The following is a 19,018-nucleotide window of genomic DNA, read 5'->3' on the forward strand; positions in this document are numbered from 1 at the left end:
CCCCCGCGAGGAGCACGGGAAGGCAGCGGAGGAGAGCGACCGCTTTCAAACTGCGCTTGCGCGAGTTTGTTGTCTGCACTACTGGATTGAGATCAACAGGAGGCAGCCGGGACCACTGCGGGCTGCTGTGCGCATGCGTCCCTCAACTGGCTGCAGTACTGCAGGCTGCCCACCAGAGGGCAGCAGCAAGCACGGTAGGCAGCTGTGCCCATAGGCGTGTCCCGGGCACACGCAGTACTGGGCCGTAGCGGAGAGGTGGCAGCAGCGCAGCACGGGCGGCCGCACTCCGCCTGCACGAGACCTCTGCGTGCAGCACGGCGTCAGCTTTCCGTTGGTCTGCGCGGAACCGCACACCGATTGGCCAGAGGGACGGGGTGGGGAGGGGGCGTGCGGGCCGGGCTGAGGGGACTGCGAGCTGTCCCCGCTCCCCGGCCGGGCCTCCGGTGTCCCGAATGCCTCCGGGAGTCTCCCGTGTCCTGGGGTGATCGAGGGCCAGTGGGAGTTTTGGGACAAGGCTTGGGTACTGTTGGGTGGCCACTGGGAGCTCTGGGGACCCTGCGTCAGGCTGTGGCATGTTTTAGTGCTGATGGGCGCTTTGGGGCAGGGTTTGGATAGCGCCTGGGGGCAGTTGGAAGCTTTGGGGCAGGGCTGGATGAGTTTGGGGGTTGGTGGAAGTTTTGAGTTACAGCTCAAAGCTCCCAGGGCCTTTGTGCAGGTGTTTGTTTGCATTCTCCTGACTGCTCTTGCCTTGTGATAGCTCATAAAGGTCTGCAAGTAATAGCCTGTAGTTCTTTGTGGCAGTGTGTGGTCATTCCCTAATGTTCTAGGGTAAATGCAATTTATAAACACATATATGTCATTACTGTAGGATGTTAAAGCCAGACTAAACATTTCTGCAACTGCAATAAACCTGTTCAAGTCAGACAAAATCAGCTGTACTCACCAGTGCCTATCGCTCAATCAAGGCTAGCAACTGCTCCTAAGCGATATTCTTCCACGTATCTCAACTCCTCAGTCTCAACTCGGACTCTCTGCATACAGCATTGTAAGTTTGTCAGCACTTCGTGATGGAGACGTAGCAAATCCATCACCCTACAGAAACATAAAGGAAGCAAAAATCAATGTTCTGCAGAAAAACATTAAAAAATAAAGGTAGTATATAAGTTTATAGGCCAATCTAATATGTACAAGCAAGGTAAATGAGAATATACAAGCCACAAATACACCTCCCACTCGCCCCATTTTAGGGGCAGAATAGGATTATATTTGGACTTCTCATACAAGAGGAAGAGGAATAGTTAGGTTAGCCTAAGAAGCCTTTAGAGACTGATTTTTCTGGAACTTTGTGTCCACATTTTGGATATAACTGTGCTCTGCCCGTTGTTCAGGTAGTGCACAAGCGAGATGATCCACTTCTTATAACGCCTGTACAGTAATCCCTATATGTTAATATTAGTGCCCACTGTGCCACTTGGGTGGATAGTACTCTGCTGCCTACTCATTTCCCTGAAATTAAGTACTTCAGGAGGGTGTAAGCAGACTGGATTGCAACCAGGCTATCAAGGGCGAAAGACTGCTATAGTCCAGACTGCTACTAAACAGTCTCTCTCAGAGCGGATGAAGTCTTGATCCAACCCCAAAGTAACGCAGTTCCAATGCTATTGGTACTCACTTTCACTCACTTCTGCTTTGTAACAGTGCCCCTCCCATAGTATCAGTGAATGTGAAAATCCTTATTGTAAAAGGCTTTCCTTGTCTCAGGAATTTTAAGGCAGGAGTTTTTACAACTGCTTATTTAAATTTAGTGAAAGCAGCAGCATGTTCCTTGTTCCAGCTCTATTCCAATCCTTTCCAGTAATTTTCATCGCAGTCTGCTGATACCAGCAGTTACCTTGCACTGCTGTGAAAAATTAAATTCTCCTAAAGCTGCTTTAAATTGGAGTTGAGAAGAAGAAACTTTTATTCCACATAAAGCTTTAATCTTTCTTCTACCTATCTGTCTTCCCATTTCCCCAGTTACAATTCCTGGGGTAACACTAATTGAGCCTTACTGAAATTGACCTCTCAACTTTATAATTTAGATAGTTCTCCCACTTCCTCTTCCGTAGCCTCGGTCAGTTGACAACCATCTACCCAGGATAATAACTTGGTGCCTTGTAGCTTTTAAAAGATAATGCTTCATCACACAAAAATATATGTGTATGTATCATACTTCATGTTACATATACAGTCTTTGCAGTACATGTTGGTGAGCTATTCTCCTAATCACCAGGAGAAACTTGGTTTCTATTGTTTGGAGATGGAGGTAGCTTTCAATTGGATCTATTTGATTTTATTACTTTAGCTTGTTTATATTTGTCTGGTGTCTTCAACTTCAGCCATGACAATCTAAAAACTAAGCATGGTATCTTTCTGTTTTAACATATGTATGTAAGACTACAAACAGAACCATCCAAAGCAAAGGTAAGCAAGATACAGCAACAGGGTGCAAGTGGGAGATGGCAATAACAAACAATTGTTATCAATAGTTATCTTAGTTCCAGGCTGGAACGCTTCCTTCTGTAGGAGCTTCTGGTGATATCAGGGGTCTGCTAAACCTATTCATGGATCTTCTGCCTGTTATCTTTTAACATTTGCTGTCATTGGCTCCATCTCTATAACAAAAAAATACACTTTACATTTCATTTTAACTGAGATGCTGTTAAATTTATGCATGTTCTTTTTGCTTTAGCGTGGTGGTGGTTTGTTTTGTTTTGTTTTGTTTCCCTCAAAGGAAAAGTCCTAATACATCACTCACCATCATGCACTACAGGGTTAAAATTTTGGAAACATTAAATACAGCAGTTAACCTTTGGTTATTAGACAGGGAGGAGCATCATCTTATACTCACCTGCAACATCCTCCATAAAACATTGTTTTTATTCTGGTTCAGTATTATTCTACTATTCGTTATTCTCTCTCAAACCCTCATATAAACATGCTTAACCCCTAGTTGTCTCAATCTTTTAACTACCTACAAGATGGATGACATTTAATGAGCTTCCAGGAACCATAGGCCATTATTCAACCAAAACCAGATCCATAGATGAAAGTACAGTGTAGACCCTCTCAAAGTTACCGGTACCTAAATTCAGGTACTCCTCTTACAAAAGCCTGTATTAGCACTGTTGTTATTATTGGGTAACGCTCAGTGGAGCAATAGTATACAAAAGAGCACTAATATACTTATAGTCATTCCAGAGGGTTCATCTCACTGTCCTCCTTCCAAAAGTGTTCATAGCATTGAGTTTGGTGACCAAAAAGTCACCAAAAAACCCAAGTACCCCTCATGCCTTAACAAGTGAGTCAGCTAGTTTACACTGGTGCACTTTCATTGGTAATTAATGCTGTTCTGTCAGAATGACCAGCACAAAACTGCCTCCAAATGTAATTTCAGTGTGACAGCTACAGCACTTAGCCCAGGATCCTCTCTATAGCTCGTCACCTGTTTGAGACACTGTACTTCCCTCGTTTAGCTCATTTGTGTGACCTGATGTACTTCATAATGCAGAGATTTGTAATAGAAACATTCAGGTTGAAATGAACAAATTACACTCAGAAACACGTATGAAAGCACCAGAAGAAATGACAAGATAAGAAGGGACAAAAGAATGGCTTGGCTTGACAGCACCAGCAGGTCATTGAGATCACAGTCAGATTCTTGAAACACACAGACTGGGAAAACAAAGGACAGCCTAAAACTAAAGATAGACAACTCACAGGAGAAAGAAGGACAGGCAGTCAATCAACAACATTGCTTAATGACTCATGGACCTGGGTCCCTGAAGAGTACAAAAGGCACTTCCAAAATGAGCACATGGTCACCCAGCAACAAGAATGCAGGAAACATGATGGTGACTCCAAATCTGGCATCCTTTGTCCTCTGTTTCACCACAGATAATCCTGGTTGGACTAGCCAGACATACACATCTTCATCCTTGTTACAATGTGGGTATGGAAAAGAAGTATGAAAGACTGACTAAATGAAATCTATAGGAGAATGAGCGTGAGTGACTGAAATCAGTTTTGTTTGAAATAAAATCACCTCCCTTCTATACAGTCTGACATTTAGCTTTGCTATATTCATTTTACATCAGTAGCTGCTCCCAGCTGATTATTTAAAAATTTCAATAAAACCTAATAGCGTGTGCTTACAGAAGAACGTCAAAGAAGAGAGAGAGCTATTTAGGGAAGTGAGGACACAGCAAGCTTGAAATAGCTTGCCTTTTTGAGGCAATACTTTTTTCCCCCTTTTGCCCAAAGGAAGAGACTTGGTACACTTACAGTTTCTGCCGTTAGACCAATATCTTCTTACTTCATGGTTCACAAAGAAGAAATAACTGTTAAAACAAGTTAGTTTCTCAAAACTAGCCCCGAGTATGAAACTACAGGAAATGTCCTAAACGTTTTTGTACAGTGATACATGCACAACTCTGCTAATATGAGCAACCTGAACAGAGGGAGGCCAAGAAAATCAATATTTCTGTTTACCTGAATACATGAGGCTTAGAAACCAGATTTCAGATGCAAAGCATGAATTTCAGGTTAAAAAGCCCTGCAGATTTCACAGCTTCTCAGAGTGCTACTGAATATTTTAAATTCAATGGAAAGAAAAAAGACAGAATCATTTGCAGAATCATTTGCCATAGTCAATGTTGTTATTGTTAATACCAGCAGCACAGTTTAAAAATTGTGGGATATTTGGTACCGGTGACCTGTTCTTTCCCTGTGTAGCCACCGAGTCATGCCAATGATTATTCTGCTAAACGCAAAGGATAAATTACTGCAGTATCATTTATTATGAGGTTATTTCCTCAAAACATTTCCAAAGGGAAACATTATTCCAGTATTTTTATCATAAAAGACATGATTAAATAGGACAAAAGGGCTGACAGTAATGTACTGGGATGGGACTTAGGATATCACATTACTTACAGTGTCAAGTCATGGCACCTATCTTGCCAGTTTCCCCAGCTATAAAACAGCGATACTATTCACTACAGATACTAACTTTAAAAAAAAATTCAAGGTAAGCTGATTGTGTTACGGATGTTCTTGCTATGAAATTATTATGCTTCCAGGGACACAAAATGGATAGTTTCAAAGCCATAATATCTGCAAATAAGAACATGTTACTTACCCATGTCCCTTCCCCTCTTTCGCAGTGAAATGTGGCTTCAGACTTTCAAAAGTAAATCCTGTCCAAAACAGTCAGTTTCTGCTGTTGAACCTATGTCATGGTTACAAATGAGAGCAGCCACCATTCTCTTACAATGGAAAGCACTTGTCTTCTTGTACAGCTAGTAAAGTTTCATTTGCCTCATCCATAAAAAGAAACAAACAAGGCAGCTTCTTTAATGTTTTAATTCTTCTTTAAATCTACAATGAGACTCACTTAACTCTCTAAAGTGCAAATATAGGCTGATCTATTGCCTTGGAAACAGTCCTCAGAAAGTCCTTTGGTTTGATTATCGTGTTTCTTGCTCACCAATCTCTCCCCAAATCCTGTTCACTCTCTTTACTCCAGTCAGACTCAGATTCAGTCTAGTTTGGGAACTAAATGGATTATACTCTATTTTAGCCATAGTCATGCATTCCAAACTGACTGGATGCTTTATTGCTGGAGGAACTCAAAACAAGCACAGGATGGCCTCAAAGCTAAGTAAGATGCCACACTGGTGGCCCGGAATGTCTTCAGTCTGATTTGAAACTGAGAAAAGTTGTGTGGCTGTGGGTAAAGATGAGCTACAGAGGCAGCACTTGTGTACAGTGCTAGATTCTGCAGAACAGGTTTGGTTAGTTTAGGTTAATGCTATGCCAGTGACTGGGGAGAAAACCTTCTCAAAACCATGATACAGTGTTTGTAGCCCCATATACTGTGGGCATGACCTGTTCCTTGGCACTCATAGATTCCAAAGAATTCTCTTTCAGAGACAGCATCAGACACAGTTATCCACTATGGAATATACAATGAACTCCTAACTATCTAGTTAGAGCTCTTCTAAACCTCCAAGCACCTGTCTGACTGCGTCTGCTGCAAGAAAATAGAGTAAGTAAAGGGACAGAGATGCACGATACAGCTGTGGGGAGCACCCAGGAGAAAAGGGACTGCTGGTGTGAGGGGAGGTGTGGATGGTAACCACTGCTTCTGGGAGAAGCATCCCTTACTCCTGCAGTAGTTGCCACCCCTGACAGCAGGGTATATCCTGCTTGGCAGCAGTAACAACTGTTGTGACTTTTCCAGCACTCTGATGCAAAAAAAGACGGCATCTTGCTGACTCCCCAGCACCCTCTGTCCTTGGCAGTTTCCTACTTTGCCGACTGTTAGAGCTGGACCTGAAGTCCAGCTCTAACCAGCCCACTGCCAAAGGAGCTGGCAAATTGTGGAATGTTACCTGAAACATCCTAGTTATGCACAGCCACAGTGTATAGCACTACATGATTTTCTGCTAAAAGGAGAAAATGTCTAGCTACGAGTCAAAGGATTTGTGGACAGAGATGCAAGCACTTAATTCCAGGTGAAGTACTGCTTTAAATTCTTAGGACAAATTCAGCATTGCCAAAATACTAATGCTATTCTAGTGGTACTGTTGCTGTAGCTGTAATGGTCCAAGATTACACACAAACAGCATCTGCAGGGTCAAACAGTCACTTATTAGGCCAGCAGGTGCAACTGGAAAACATGGAAAAGCTATGGGCACATGAGTTTTCTTACACTAGGTCTTGCTAATTCTATTTTAGAAAGCACGTTGGATTTCAGTACAGGAATCGAAATACGGTATTTATATATATGCTGATGCTGTACTTTTTTTACTCACCACCTCCTCACTTTTCTTGCTTGATTTGGTCTTTGATTCTCTTAAAGCTTCCGCTTCCTTTGTCCCAGATCTTTTCTCTCTCATATTCCTGCCAACCATCCCCAGGCTAGGGATTCCCCCAATTCCTCCTCCTGATGATATTTCCTCAAACTTCATTCTCCTCTTCCTCAGTTCTACTCTTCTTGCGCTTTAATGAATACAAAACCATCATTCTGGTTCAGTTTTCTCCATCTTTGACTCATCCCTAGTTTCCTTCTTTTCTGTGATCTTTTTTCCTCTTGTAGGGGAATATTTCTTCCATGAAAAAAATTTCAGAATGTGTGGTTTTCCTATTCCCCTTAGCCTAACTTTCCTACTTTACTCCTGCCTAACTTTCCATCTTTAATTTCTCTTTTGTCTCAAACATATGAATTTTTCCATCTTCCTCTCCACTTCCTGCTGTGCTCCATCCCAATTCCTGATCTCCTTAGTTCTGCTCCTTAGTCTTTCACACTTGTTTGGCTTCTCTCTAATAACAATATTCTCTTCCATCTCAAACAATTGATTCTGCTTGCCTTTCCATCATTTTCCTTGAGATTATCAGCTCACTGAGCATGCTATTTACAAGTCCCTTGCAAGTTCACTTCATACACTCCAGTGCTATCCTTTCTTATTACGGATTCCACCCATCAGATTGTTGTGCAGCCTCTCTTTGCAAGATTTCCAATGTGCCCGTTTTTATCCATCTACACAGTTAGACATCTTGTCCAGGGTCTCATTATTTTACATCTCATTATGACACCATTCCTTTTCATAGGATGAACAAATACATTCTTGTGGGCTGAGCTGAGCAAATGCTTAATTAACAAACAAACAAAAATTGCATTAATAAGAAATAGAACAGGAAATACTAAAAATTGTCACCATTTTATTGACAGTGTATTCTCCCTGCTGCATCATGTTCAATTCTTTTTCCTTTATATCAAAAAGCATACAGAAGAAATTGAACGAGTTTCAGAAATGCATCACATATTCAAACTAAGATATCAGCATGAAAAGAGACTGAAGTCTGAAATTATGTAATTTGGAGGATTATAATATCATATAGTAAGACATGATATTCTGGAGAAATACAAAGCACTGAACAATAAAGTGAAGCAAAGCCATGGGTATCTTTTAACCCCAACAATGTAAGAACTAGTGGATCTTAAATGAAGAAAGGAAATATTTAGAACATTGTTTACACAACTCATAATTAGCGTGTGAAACTCATTGCTCTAAGGTACAAAAAAACCAATGAACTTTAATGGATTCTAAAAAAGGAGGCAGCTTTTCTCTGCACAAGAAAAAGATGTGGTTATTTTCAGGTCACTTATGTAAATACCGTCTTTTAGGGAACAAGTACCCAAGTGAATGAATGTAGGACAGATTTTCCCTTCACAAGATAATCGAGGAAGACTGCTGTGGGGCTTCCTGGTGATTCTTGTGAACTGGCTTATACTGGCAGAAACAGGAATCTCAACTGATGCAACACTGGACAGATACAGTGCTAACATCTCTCTGTTTCTATGCAAAACATTCTATTACTTCTTTGAAATGAGCAGTTCTTAAGATGAACAAGACATGCAAGAAGTCTGCAGGCCTGTGTGTCATATTAGTCAGGAACTTGGTAACCCTTCACCATAGGACACAATGCAATGTTTATTTACTCTAAGTCAGTCACAGCAATAAAGCAAGGCAAATGAGACTGAATCAACACTGGACGCAGAATACGTAGTTTCCCTACTAAGGCCCTCTCTACATCATACAGTTCAGCGTCAAGTACTGAGAGTAAGCAACAGGGGGGAAAAGTGTCATTGTCACAGCTTTGACATCAAAATAAATTCCCCAAGGACAGCTCAACTACACACATATATATTATCCTTGACAAATGTGCCTTCAGTCCATTCTTAATCTCCATGGAAAAAATGATGTAACATTTTTACAACCAACCTAAAGGGTCTAGCTGAGTACTTTTCTTCACTGCCAACATTTTTATTTTATGCTTCGCTTCAGTGTCTTTAGTCAAAGACTAAAGTTTTTAAGACCATGATTCCTCAACTGGTCTTCTCTTTCTACAGCCACTTTTCACCTTTTTCAAAAATCATCCTGCAGTTGTCTGTTTTAGACTGATCCTACTTTATCCTCTAATTTTTTTAAGCTCTCCATTCTCTGTATTCTGGACATTATCCAGCTGAGGTTAGCCCAGGGCTGAATAGTACTTCAGCTGAAGTCTTACTAACAACAGAAGAGCATATTTAACAAACATCAAAGCTCCAAGGCAGCTTTTAATGGTGCTTCAGTCACTATGCCCTTCTAGTTTGACAGTGATCCATTGAAACAATGCAGCATTTGTTTTTTTACAAGTTATGCAGTTAACTAACAGAAATCTTGTGTAATCATTGTTTCCAAAGTGCAGTTATGAAAATACCTTGTGGTATCTTGTTGCAAATCAAAGTCAGTATGTATGATAGCTGCCGCTCCTTACTTGTCCTCTGGTGTATTGGTCTGTCAAGGAAAAAAAATTAGACGGGCTTGACTTCTTGGCACCTCCATGCTAGCTGTTAATCATCTTCTAGATGCTAACAAGTTTATCTATTTCAGTATTTTCCAGGAATTGACATCAAACTACTTGATGTCAACTATAATTTCTCAGCTCTTTCTCATGCCTCTTGCCCCATTTTATACATAGATACTGTGCTTGCCCATTTCTGATCTTATGAAATTTCCGCCCTTCAAGTTCTTCAAGGTAAGCACTAACATTCCTGAGATTGCTTCAGTCTCTTCTCCTCATTGTAGATAAGTGAGATGAAGTAATAATAAAATGAGACAAAATACCTTATTCAAATCTGTGTAAGTGTAAGGAAATGGAATTTCCTCTATAAGGAATGAGAGAGAGAGATCCATGATCAAATTGCTAGAGGGCTGGTACGTAAAATGAAGAATTAGCCTGAAAAAAAGAAATACTGTGAGGCCATGCTGACAGATTCATTTTCTTTGTATCTATAAAATGTCCTATATGTGCAGATCAAAGTATTTTAACATTTATTGTTGTGTCTTTATAGTCAGAAACTAGATGAGTAACCACCATAGAAGCATAAATTATAGTTGTAATTTGTACCTGCTACAAAATAAGCGTTTTATTTTATGAGGATGAAGTTTCTCTTTGTGCAGGGAGAGTTACCACTTGACATGCACTCCTCAGAGCTATTCAGCATTCAGTGGTTTATCAAGTTAATAGTAGCTTACATTATATTTACAGCATTAATACCATTAGTATAATTCACAGAGACTCTAAGGAGGGGCTGACACAAAGGCATTACTGTGGTGATCCCCCTAAAATGACTGATGAGGTAAATGAAAATTTTGGGGATTTTTTCCAGACTTATGAGTACACTCATAGGGAGGGAACCCTATGAATTTTATTATGAATATATACTTTTATTGCATGAATACTCATCTGTGGATCATACTGGGAAAAGATACTAATTCATACTGACTCAAAAAATATCCCTTCCCGAATGATGCATCATTGTATGTGAAATTCTGGATTCCAGGTATGCAATTAAATGCTGTACTTTTCTAAGCATCTCAGTCAACCCTCTGGATAAATAGCCTGAATTGCATAAGTGCAATGTGTTAAAACCCATGAGCTAATATATGGTCACTAGGAAGTTTACATGCCCACTGGTATGACTTACCTGCCTCACCCACCTAATGTGATTTATAATTGGTTTGAACATAAGGAGAGGCCTAAAGTTTTCTCTATAAATGCTGCCACACAACCAGAGCTTGAAGTCTTATCATATAGGCCTACAGTTGCTCACAGAAATACAAAGTCCAAGGCACAGAGGAGCAAGGAAGCATGGCTGGTAAGTAAAAAAAAAAAAAAAAAAAAAAAAAGGAAAAAAAAAGAAAAAAGTCTCTTTGTGCATAAGGAATGGGCAACTGAATAATGTACCATATGTTAGCTTTCTCTGTGGGGTTATGTTTTGTAAAGGGTTCTGAATTGTTGGAGTACACTACATTTCGAGATTATGAATAGGTTGTTTCAGCATTTTTCTTTCCTGAATTTTCCAAAAGACACAAACAAGGAAAAGAAGATAATCCATCCATTATGCTGGACTTAAATATTATAAAACTGCAAATAGAGCAGAAGTTATGGCAAACTGCAAACCATCTTTTAGCATGAAACTTAATGAATCAGAGAGTAGTTCAGGTAAGAATGAATCGTGTGTTAATGGGAATATTTGTGCCAAGAATAGAGTACAGGCTAGATTCCTTCCTGTAGATTCAGAGTCAGCAAACTGCAATACCATTTTAACTATCTGTTAAAATTGGTGTGAAAGGCAAAGGCACTTCAAAATACAGACAAAGCAAGCAGATGTCCAGCAGTGAGGTTTTAGGAGGAAAGATATTAAATCAATACACTTTAGCAAGGTTGGCCATATTCTCGCTTAGGCCTGACTTGCTGGGACCTCTGTAAAAATGTATAGTAAGGCCTGAGTGCAGATGACGCCACTTTACCTCTTCTAGGCATAGAGCTCATGCTGTGCTGGCTTTATGTGATGTAGGCTTGAAAAGCTCAGGAAATTAATAAAAAACAACCATCCACAGAGCAGAGGCTTGAGTGAAGAAATGACAGGCATTGTTTTACCCTCATGGAGGTTAAAAGAGGCATGGTTACCCCATTCTCACAGTTTTAGGAGAACTGATTGCATGAACTCTTAGGACACAAGTGTTCCTCCATACAATATTATTTGAAATAATTCATGTTATTGACCTCATCTACTTGTGCTAGCATCGCTCAACAGCGTCTGCTGTTTGCCTGGCCTGACGGTGCTTAGTTAATGACTGTCTCAATGCATCTGCTAAGTGTAATACTAGCATCTAAATGTTTACCTGTTTAAGAGCAGAACATAGGCTGGGAGGGAATCAGGTGCATATGATGGGCATAAGGCTATTGATTCCCTCATAAATCTCCTCCACTGAGCAGAGCTTAAATAAATGGCAAAACACAATTTGATAGGTCAAGCTGAAAGATTGGACTGAGTAGAAAAATCCTTCTTTCTAACAAAAGAACTATACAGTGAAGTGGACAGTAAAAACCTTCATCTACAGCAATGGGGGAAAAACCACAAACCAATTGTTTCTGCATTGTAACACTTCCTCTTAAGCAATGATTTGCCAATAATCTAGCCAAGACGTTTTAGCAAGGTGATCCCTAAAAACTTCCTCTTTAAAAACTGTCATACACCATTCTATCCTTCTAAACCACAATTTTCTCACTGCACAAAATGGAAGAAGCAATAGCAGCATTTAACAAACAAACTGGTATTTGCTGATCATGGTCAGCACTTGCTTGTGAAATACCCAGGGCCCAAGAAATATCCAAGCTCAAGTTCAGTTGGACATGTCAAAAGTGCCCGGGGATGCTCCTCACAGTGCCATGCACAATTTTAATGTAAAAAACTGTGAGGATCTGTGTGTAGGTGTGTGTGCACATAACTGTTTTCACTACCTCTCTCTCTCTCCCCCCCTCTCCTCCTGCCCCCCTGACACACACATCTGCAAATACACACACACTTTTTTCCCCAAAAGTTTTTATGCATGCATGGCCCAATCTCTAATGGATCTACTCTAACAGAAGCCAGAAGGTGGTATGTAAAGAAAAGGGGAAAGCACCTAAAAAGATCCTATAAATCTGATAGCATGATTTTTTTTTTTTTAAGGGTTTTGGTAGTCTGCAGCACACTACTGCTACTAAGGATTCAGCAATTTCTTTCACAGTCTCACACTCAAAATAATTGTCTCAGCTTTTGTCTGTCACTTTTAAGCTTCACTATCATTACAACTAAGGCGTGAGTCACATGTGCAAGCATCTTGTTTGTGTATTAGAATTAAGAACACTTGCCCACAGAATGGGACAACGTGTTGGATTCTTAGACGAAATGAGCAGAGGGACATAGAGATGGGAGCTTGCAAAGAGGTATTCTTTGCTGATGAGTGTGCAGCACTAGCTAGAAGTTAAAACTCCCAAATAATGTCTTTACTCCATTCCAATGGAAGAGATGTGTGCATAAGTGGGAGAGGTAGGAAAATACATTTAAATATAATAGGCTGTAAATAACAGGTTGTGTGTGACTATGTGCGAGTTGTCTGGGGATCCTAGCATAGGCTCATCCCAGTCTCTGTGCTGTCAGTTTGGCTTATGCCTGTGTACTGGTCCCACGGTAGTTTTTGAAGTTCACATATTAGTACATGTCACTACTATGTCACTGTCAGACTCCCTTCTGGAATGAGCTATCTCATCTGGAACGAGCCAGGATCCCAAGAGAAGATCTGAGCCCAGCTAACAGGCTAGCCTACTTTACACAGACAATATGAGAGCTGACACTGTCAAGTCTGGCTGCCTTTAAAGCCTGGCTGTTGGGAGAACTTCAGAAACAATTAGGAACTTCAGGAAGGCTTCAGGCTGCAGCGGGCTGCAGGCTTCCATTCAAAATGCCCCTGCTATTTGGGGCATTGTGAATGGAAGATGAAGACAGAAAATAAAAAATATGTCTTGGACAACACATAGGGCCCAGAAGAGATCTCAGCCAAATGTTTTTCCATATGGACTTGACCAATCTACATCAGGGGGTTCTAGTCCTGAAGAGTGCTGATGCAAGTCAGTCCATAACACTGTTTTAGGGGCCCAGGACTCTCCCTAGTGTGGTTCACAAATACAGTATAGCTGTAGAAAAACACTTAACTTTCTGTATCTAGGATAGCAGGAGTGGGTTTTGCTGATGAAATTCCTGCTTAATTATCCAACAAGGGAATGCAAGGGGAGACAGAATAGCCCAAACTTCTCAAGGTACTGAGATGGTCCCCAGTGAGTCATGGCCATATGGTTGCAGCATGGTGCTTTAGGGGTAGGTAAGGAAGAGCTGCGCTCAGAAAGAATAAAGGAGCAGATCGGCTATTCTGGGGACTGATTTCCCATCCTGAAACAAAGGCACAATTAATAATAGGTGACATTTAATAGAATTCAAGTGTCATTGTGGATTCATGCAGAGTTGGTGGGGAAGAGAACAACAATGCAAAGAAGGAGAGAAAATAACACTGAGGGGAATTAGTCTGTTACAAAAGATGTCCTTCATTGTTCAATGCTGAACTCTTCATCCTATATATTAATTTCTTTAACACAGTTACTGGAGTCAGGGAAGAAATCTGGGTATCACTGGAAAAGGATGTCACGAGTTATATGACTGAACCGGTTTGCAAAAGATGATTCTGATACAGCTTATGCTGGGTACATGATCAAAATACTAAGATGGCTTAGAGCTTTCATTTTCTGAGATCCAAAAGAATCTTCTCTTGCTATCCACCAGAGTTTCAAGCACCTACCTGTGCAATCCTTACATTTACAGCCACCATACAAGCTCTGCAAATACTACTTGGCTTACAGGAAGCTGTCTGGGTCAGATGCATTCTGCTTGACTAGTATTCTGACTAGTGTTAATATTTCTCATTAATTCAACCCTCATTCTCAACCTTCACCCGTAACGTTTAATCCAAAGGTCCAGTATGTATCATTCATCCGTTTTACAAACAAAGCACACAAGAGGCCTGCAAGGCAACTTAGCCAGAGCTGGGAATAAACACCAGAAGCTGATGCAATAGACGCAACTTGTTCTTCTTGCCATACTGTCTTCCAGAATAAATGGACTGTATCTGCTTTTTGGAACATGCTGTTTATAACTATACTATCATACCATCAAATACCAAAACCAATTATGCCATTGACCTATAGGACAATGATATTCAGCACACTATTGCTGTCACACAAAAAAAGGTGAAACATGTGACCAAATAAGTATCAGCAGCTATTTGGTGAATAATCAATGACTTTTTTTTTTTTCCTTTCAACAGTAACTAATCTTTCTATCAAAGAGAAATGGTTTGCTACGTATCTAAGGATAGGCTGAAATCTTGAAGCAAATTTATTCTGAAAATTGTTAGTGTGTCATTTAAGAGAATTTAAAAGTATGGGTAGGAGAGCGTAGCTTAACATCCGAAACCTCTAAAGTTTGGATTTAGCATTTTAAAATACAATTCTAAGAAATTTTAAATTAAAGAATTAAAGTCTTATAATTTTAAAATCACAATTAGGCTTTGTGTGTGATAGAACTATGGTCCCTCTTATGATTGAATATTATTAATGAACAGAGATTCAAAGCAGCAGTCTGAATTATACACAGTTAAAAACTGTTCCTTCTAGTGACACTTTTTAATAGGAAATATGAAAAAAATATGTCTGTATATGAAATGGGTTGGGCAAGTTCTGATTCTAGAATTTCCAAATGTGATCCAAACCTGAAAACAGAACAACTTGGGCTTCTGAATACTAAGCCCAGCCAATTAAAACTCTGCATTTGAGAAGGTGTATAGCTGTGGCTAGTCCAGCTTAATGGGTATCACTCAGAAGCATCCTTAAGACTGCATTGAGTACATCAAATTTTACAGGTCGTTTCATAAAAGTATCAGAATTAGTCTCTCTCTCTTAACAGAAAGTGGAGCCACCTGCAAAGCATAAGCAAAAATCACTCTCCTTGAAATTAAGTGAAAGATTTTTGTGCACAAATCGGCATTGCCAGTTGCATGTTCACAGATACCCTATCAAAAAAATAGTAGTGTACTGGTTGAAAACAATGATAGCTATTTTATCACAAGTCACAATGTACTTGCCTATCCTCTCTGTAGTGTGTCATGCAAATATGACATGGAGTGATTGTCTATTTAATGTTGTTAAACAGTAATTATGTGATAAATGAAAAATCAGTTCTTTAAATTTGGCCTGATTAAATCTGGGGCAGAGGCAATAGCTTGCTCATTGTTTTGCAATTACTACAATGCAGTGGAAACTAAAAAAGCAGCTCCAGGAAAACAATGCATTCACTGAATTAATTTAAAGAAAAAGTCACTGTAAATATTGCTCATGAAGTATTCCAAATTAAAAACAATGTAGTGTGAGAAGGAGTTCTGTTATTCCTATAATTTTATCACTATAACGGAAAGAAAAGCAACTAAATGCTGAAATTCTTAGAAATTTAAATACATTAAGAAACTCTTAACAAGTGGCCAGCCTGTTAAGCTGGGGAGCAAAGAAGGCTATTCAAGCTCCACCCCCACAGGAAATATTGCAAACAGGCAACTTTACACTTAGACTTTTAAAGAAGTGAAAGGCACCAGCCATTCCTTGAGCCAACAGAAGTAGAGAAGGCCATTCAGAGGAAAGCTCCAGAATCTGCTTATACAGGACGTATTGATCAGATATGGGCCAAGGTGAGCACGGGGGGGAAGCCCCTTCTGTGGCGCTCTGTGTCATTTTCTTACATCCATACCTCATATTCAGTTCTGTAATGGACACTGAAAGATCACTACTTCTCTAAGGAGTTTTGATCCAAGAAAAAAAAGGAAGAGGAAATTCTTCTGTCAAGGGTTAGGAGAAGAATTTTCACAGGAATTGCATTTTTTCACTTATTGTGCGCATAGGACAAGCAAGCTTATCAGAATGAGATTTCGGCAAACAGGTATATTATCTGATGTAAAAATGTTGTATTTTGCAAACAGGAAGGAAGGGAAAGTCTGCAGATATTTGAAATTGTCAGACAAGTGCAAATGAGAGACTGATAAATCTGACATAAGAGAAAGCAGCAAAGCAGAACTTGAAGCAGGTATCACTGCAAAGGCTGAGGGAGGCTACAATGAGCAGAGAAGGTTGAAACCTGGAGTTAAGGCAGAGAGAATACCAAAATTTAGGGGATTTTTTTTTTTTTTTGGTGGTTTGTTTGCTGCAGTGGGGTTTGTTGGTTTTTTTGCTTACATGCTGATATTTATACATATGCAAATTGACCAGTTTAATAATTATTATAAATGGTCCCACGTTGCTTTTCCAACCTTGCCAGATAACTCCTGTCTTTCTAAAGACAAACATCCCCCACCCCTCAGCTTGTTTTACAATAGATGTGCTACATTGCTAAGTTTCTGAAGATGGGGTTTTTTTAAAGTAGGTACGTTCCTGAAAAATCAAAGTATGTGCTGCTCGGCTCGATACTGTAAAAAAAGGTGTTCCCCCCATTTGAACTGTGACTACATTGCTAAGACTACTAATGGAGTTATTTCAAGGCTTGCCTAAACTTGATAAACTTAAGATCATGCTGCAAAAAAATCTTTACACTCATAAATCTGGTTGAACATGGGATAATGATTTTTTACTCAGTAATAGCATAGGGCAGCTGTGTTACACTACTAAGGACTACACTCTTACTCTTTCCTATTCTCCCACTTGCGGGGGAATGGAGAATGATAAGAATATTTTTAAAAAGCACACAGTGGCCTTAGGAAAAACAAAAATCTCTTTTTTGTTCTGTACTTCTGCATTTCATTTAAACCATTGAGCTATCTTCTACTAGAGGACGCTCCATAGGCTCTGATGATGTGAGAGCCAAACCAATCTCAGATGCCTATTCTTTGGCCTCTGATTGAAGCCATAGTTCACATGCAAGAGCTTTCTGCAACACATTATTTCACATGCATTATTTTAGTGGTGTTCTCTCTCCAATTCTGCCATCTCTCCCACTGCCAAATGACAGCCCAGTGTCCATCAACATATTCTTGTTAGGTGCTTCCAACAGATAGCAGCCATCAGTCGTATCAGAGGTACAGGACACATAAATAGGGCTAGAGATCACATGTCATGGTTTAAAATGCAGAAGTGTTTCTCAGCTCAATCAGGTTTCTTTATTTCTTACCCAGAGGCAGCAAGGCTGTGCTTCTGTTAGTATAACGCCATGTCTTGGAATGGATGACACCTTGAAAGAATTACCTGAGTTCAGCCAGATTCTTTATCCAAGTAACTCACAAGTATTCAGTTCTCTCAGGGTTCTCTCCTCTTAAATGCCTTTCTGATTTTTCTTTAGTACCAGATATATTACTCCTTCTATATTTATTTATGCAGATAATCTCTAACAGTCTATGCAAGGTGGAGTCTCTCTCTCTCTCAAAAAAAGCTCACAAATAAATGATTTCTATTTTTGGTGGAAACCTCACATGGGTACTAGTTACCTGTAGAAAGCAACACACAATTCTTGAGAGTGTGTCTGTGCTTCTTCCTCCTTATAAAGTGTGTCTGTGCTCCTTCCTCCTTGGATGTACCCTCAAGTTTTCTTGCACTTCTCACTTTTTCATAGCTGCAACGCAGCCAAGTACCAACTGGCACGTGAAAGAAAATGCAAGAGATCACCACACAAGTAAATTTTCTAGCAAAGAGTTGATTGTGAGGAGAGGACAGGCCTTCATTGTCACCTTCAATGGAACAGAACAGCCTGAGCAAAACTTAACATTCATCGCAGAAACAGGTATGGCTCCCAACTTCTTTCACAGAAAGAGTAATGCTGCCTTGTGACATTCTTTTGGCCTGATATGCACTATAGGGCAGCAAGATAATACCTCGGAGCCAACACGCTGGGTCACATAGCCATGGAAGTGTTTGAGGTGTTTGTTGTATTACTCCCATCTCAGCTAGCAGTGATAGCTTCCTTCAGTTTCCAACATATGGCACAAATTCATCTGAGGGGAGGGCTACATCCCTGCTGAATTTGTTGACGACTAAACCTCTATTTCAGCAAGCTGAGGAAAAAAATGGTTTTTTTATTTTCCTTAAAAGGTCCAAAACCCTCAAAGCTGGCTAAGACCCAGGCCACATTTGGTATCTCCAGCACAGTGAGCAAGGAGAGCTGGAGTGCAGTTCTACAGTCTACCAGTTCCAACTCTGTGAGCATCTCCATTTCCAGCCCACCTAATGCTGTCATTGGACGTTACAAGCTGAGTGTTCGAAGTACTTCAAGTGACAGCTCCTCTCCAGCAAGTCTTGGCACTTTTGTTTTGCTCTTTAACCCTTGGTCTTCAGGTATGAACATGTCAAATTTCCCCTGAAAGAACTAAGTTTCTTGTAACTTCATTAATATTTGCAGCTTCTCCATTTAATATGGGGGCTGAACATTCACGACATAATATATCTGTGAGAAAAGAAAAGAGTTTAACAGTTTCTTAGGACCTTCTGGTACATAAAATCAGCTCTGTATCATGTACTTACT

At 40.1% G+C, this 19,018-nt stretch overlaps 1 protein-coding gene and 2 long non-coding RNA genes across 4 annotated transcripts in view; 1 reads left to right on the forward strand and 2 right to left on the reverse strand.

Annotated features, from left to right (window-relative positions):
* LOC128139655 (uncharacterized) lies at nt 1-18,144 on the reverse strand. The gene is made up of 3 exons (XR_008234455.1): nt 17,988-18,144; nt 6,858-7,044; nt 1-5,358 (listed from the first exon to the last, which is right to left on the reverse strand). It is a non-coding gene; the product is annotated as an uncharacterized LOC128139655 (long non-coding RNA).
* LOC128139636 (protein-glutamine gamma-glutamyltransferase E-like) overlaps nt 10,658-19,018 on the forward strand; it is a 19,485-nt gene continuing 11,124 nt past the window's right edge. The window contains exons 1-3 of one of the 2 annotated variants that reach the window (XM_052782334.1): nt 10,658-10,747; nt 18,113-18,280; nt 18,589-18,831. In XM_052782334.1, the coding sequence (XP_052638294.1) occupies nt 10,741-10,747; nt 18,113-18,280; nt 18,589-18,831 (418 nt within the window). In that variant the 5' untranslated portion in view covers nt 10,658-10,740. Of the gene's footprint in view, nt 10,748-16,094; nt 16,206-18,112; nt 18,281-18,588; nt 18,832-19,018 lie in introns of those variants that run through there. The other variant, XM_052782324.1, reaches the window with a different exon arrangement.
* LOC128139660 (uncharacterized) overlaps nt 18,760-19,018 on the reverse strand; it is a 66,617-nt gene continuing 66,358 nt past the window's right edge. Inside the window, exon 3 of the long non-coding RNA XR_008234459.1 lies at nt 18,760-18,940. This is a non-coding gene — a long non-coding RNA (uncharacterized LOC128139660). The remainder of the gene's footprint in view (nt 18,941-19,018) is intronic.

The sequence above is a fragment of the Harpia harpyja genome, chromosome 1 (assembly GCF_026419915.1).
Source record: "Harpia harpyja isolate bHarHar1 chromosome 1, bHarHar1 primary haplotype, whole genome shotgun sequence".
In the NCBI taxonomy this organism is placed as follows: domain Eukaryota; kingdom Metazoa; phylum Chordata; class Aves; order Accipitriformes; family Accipitridae; genus Harpia; species Harpia harpyja.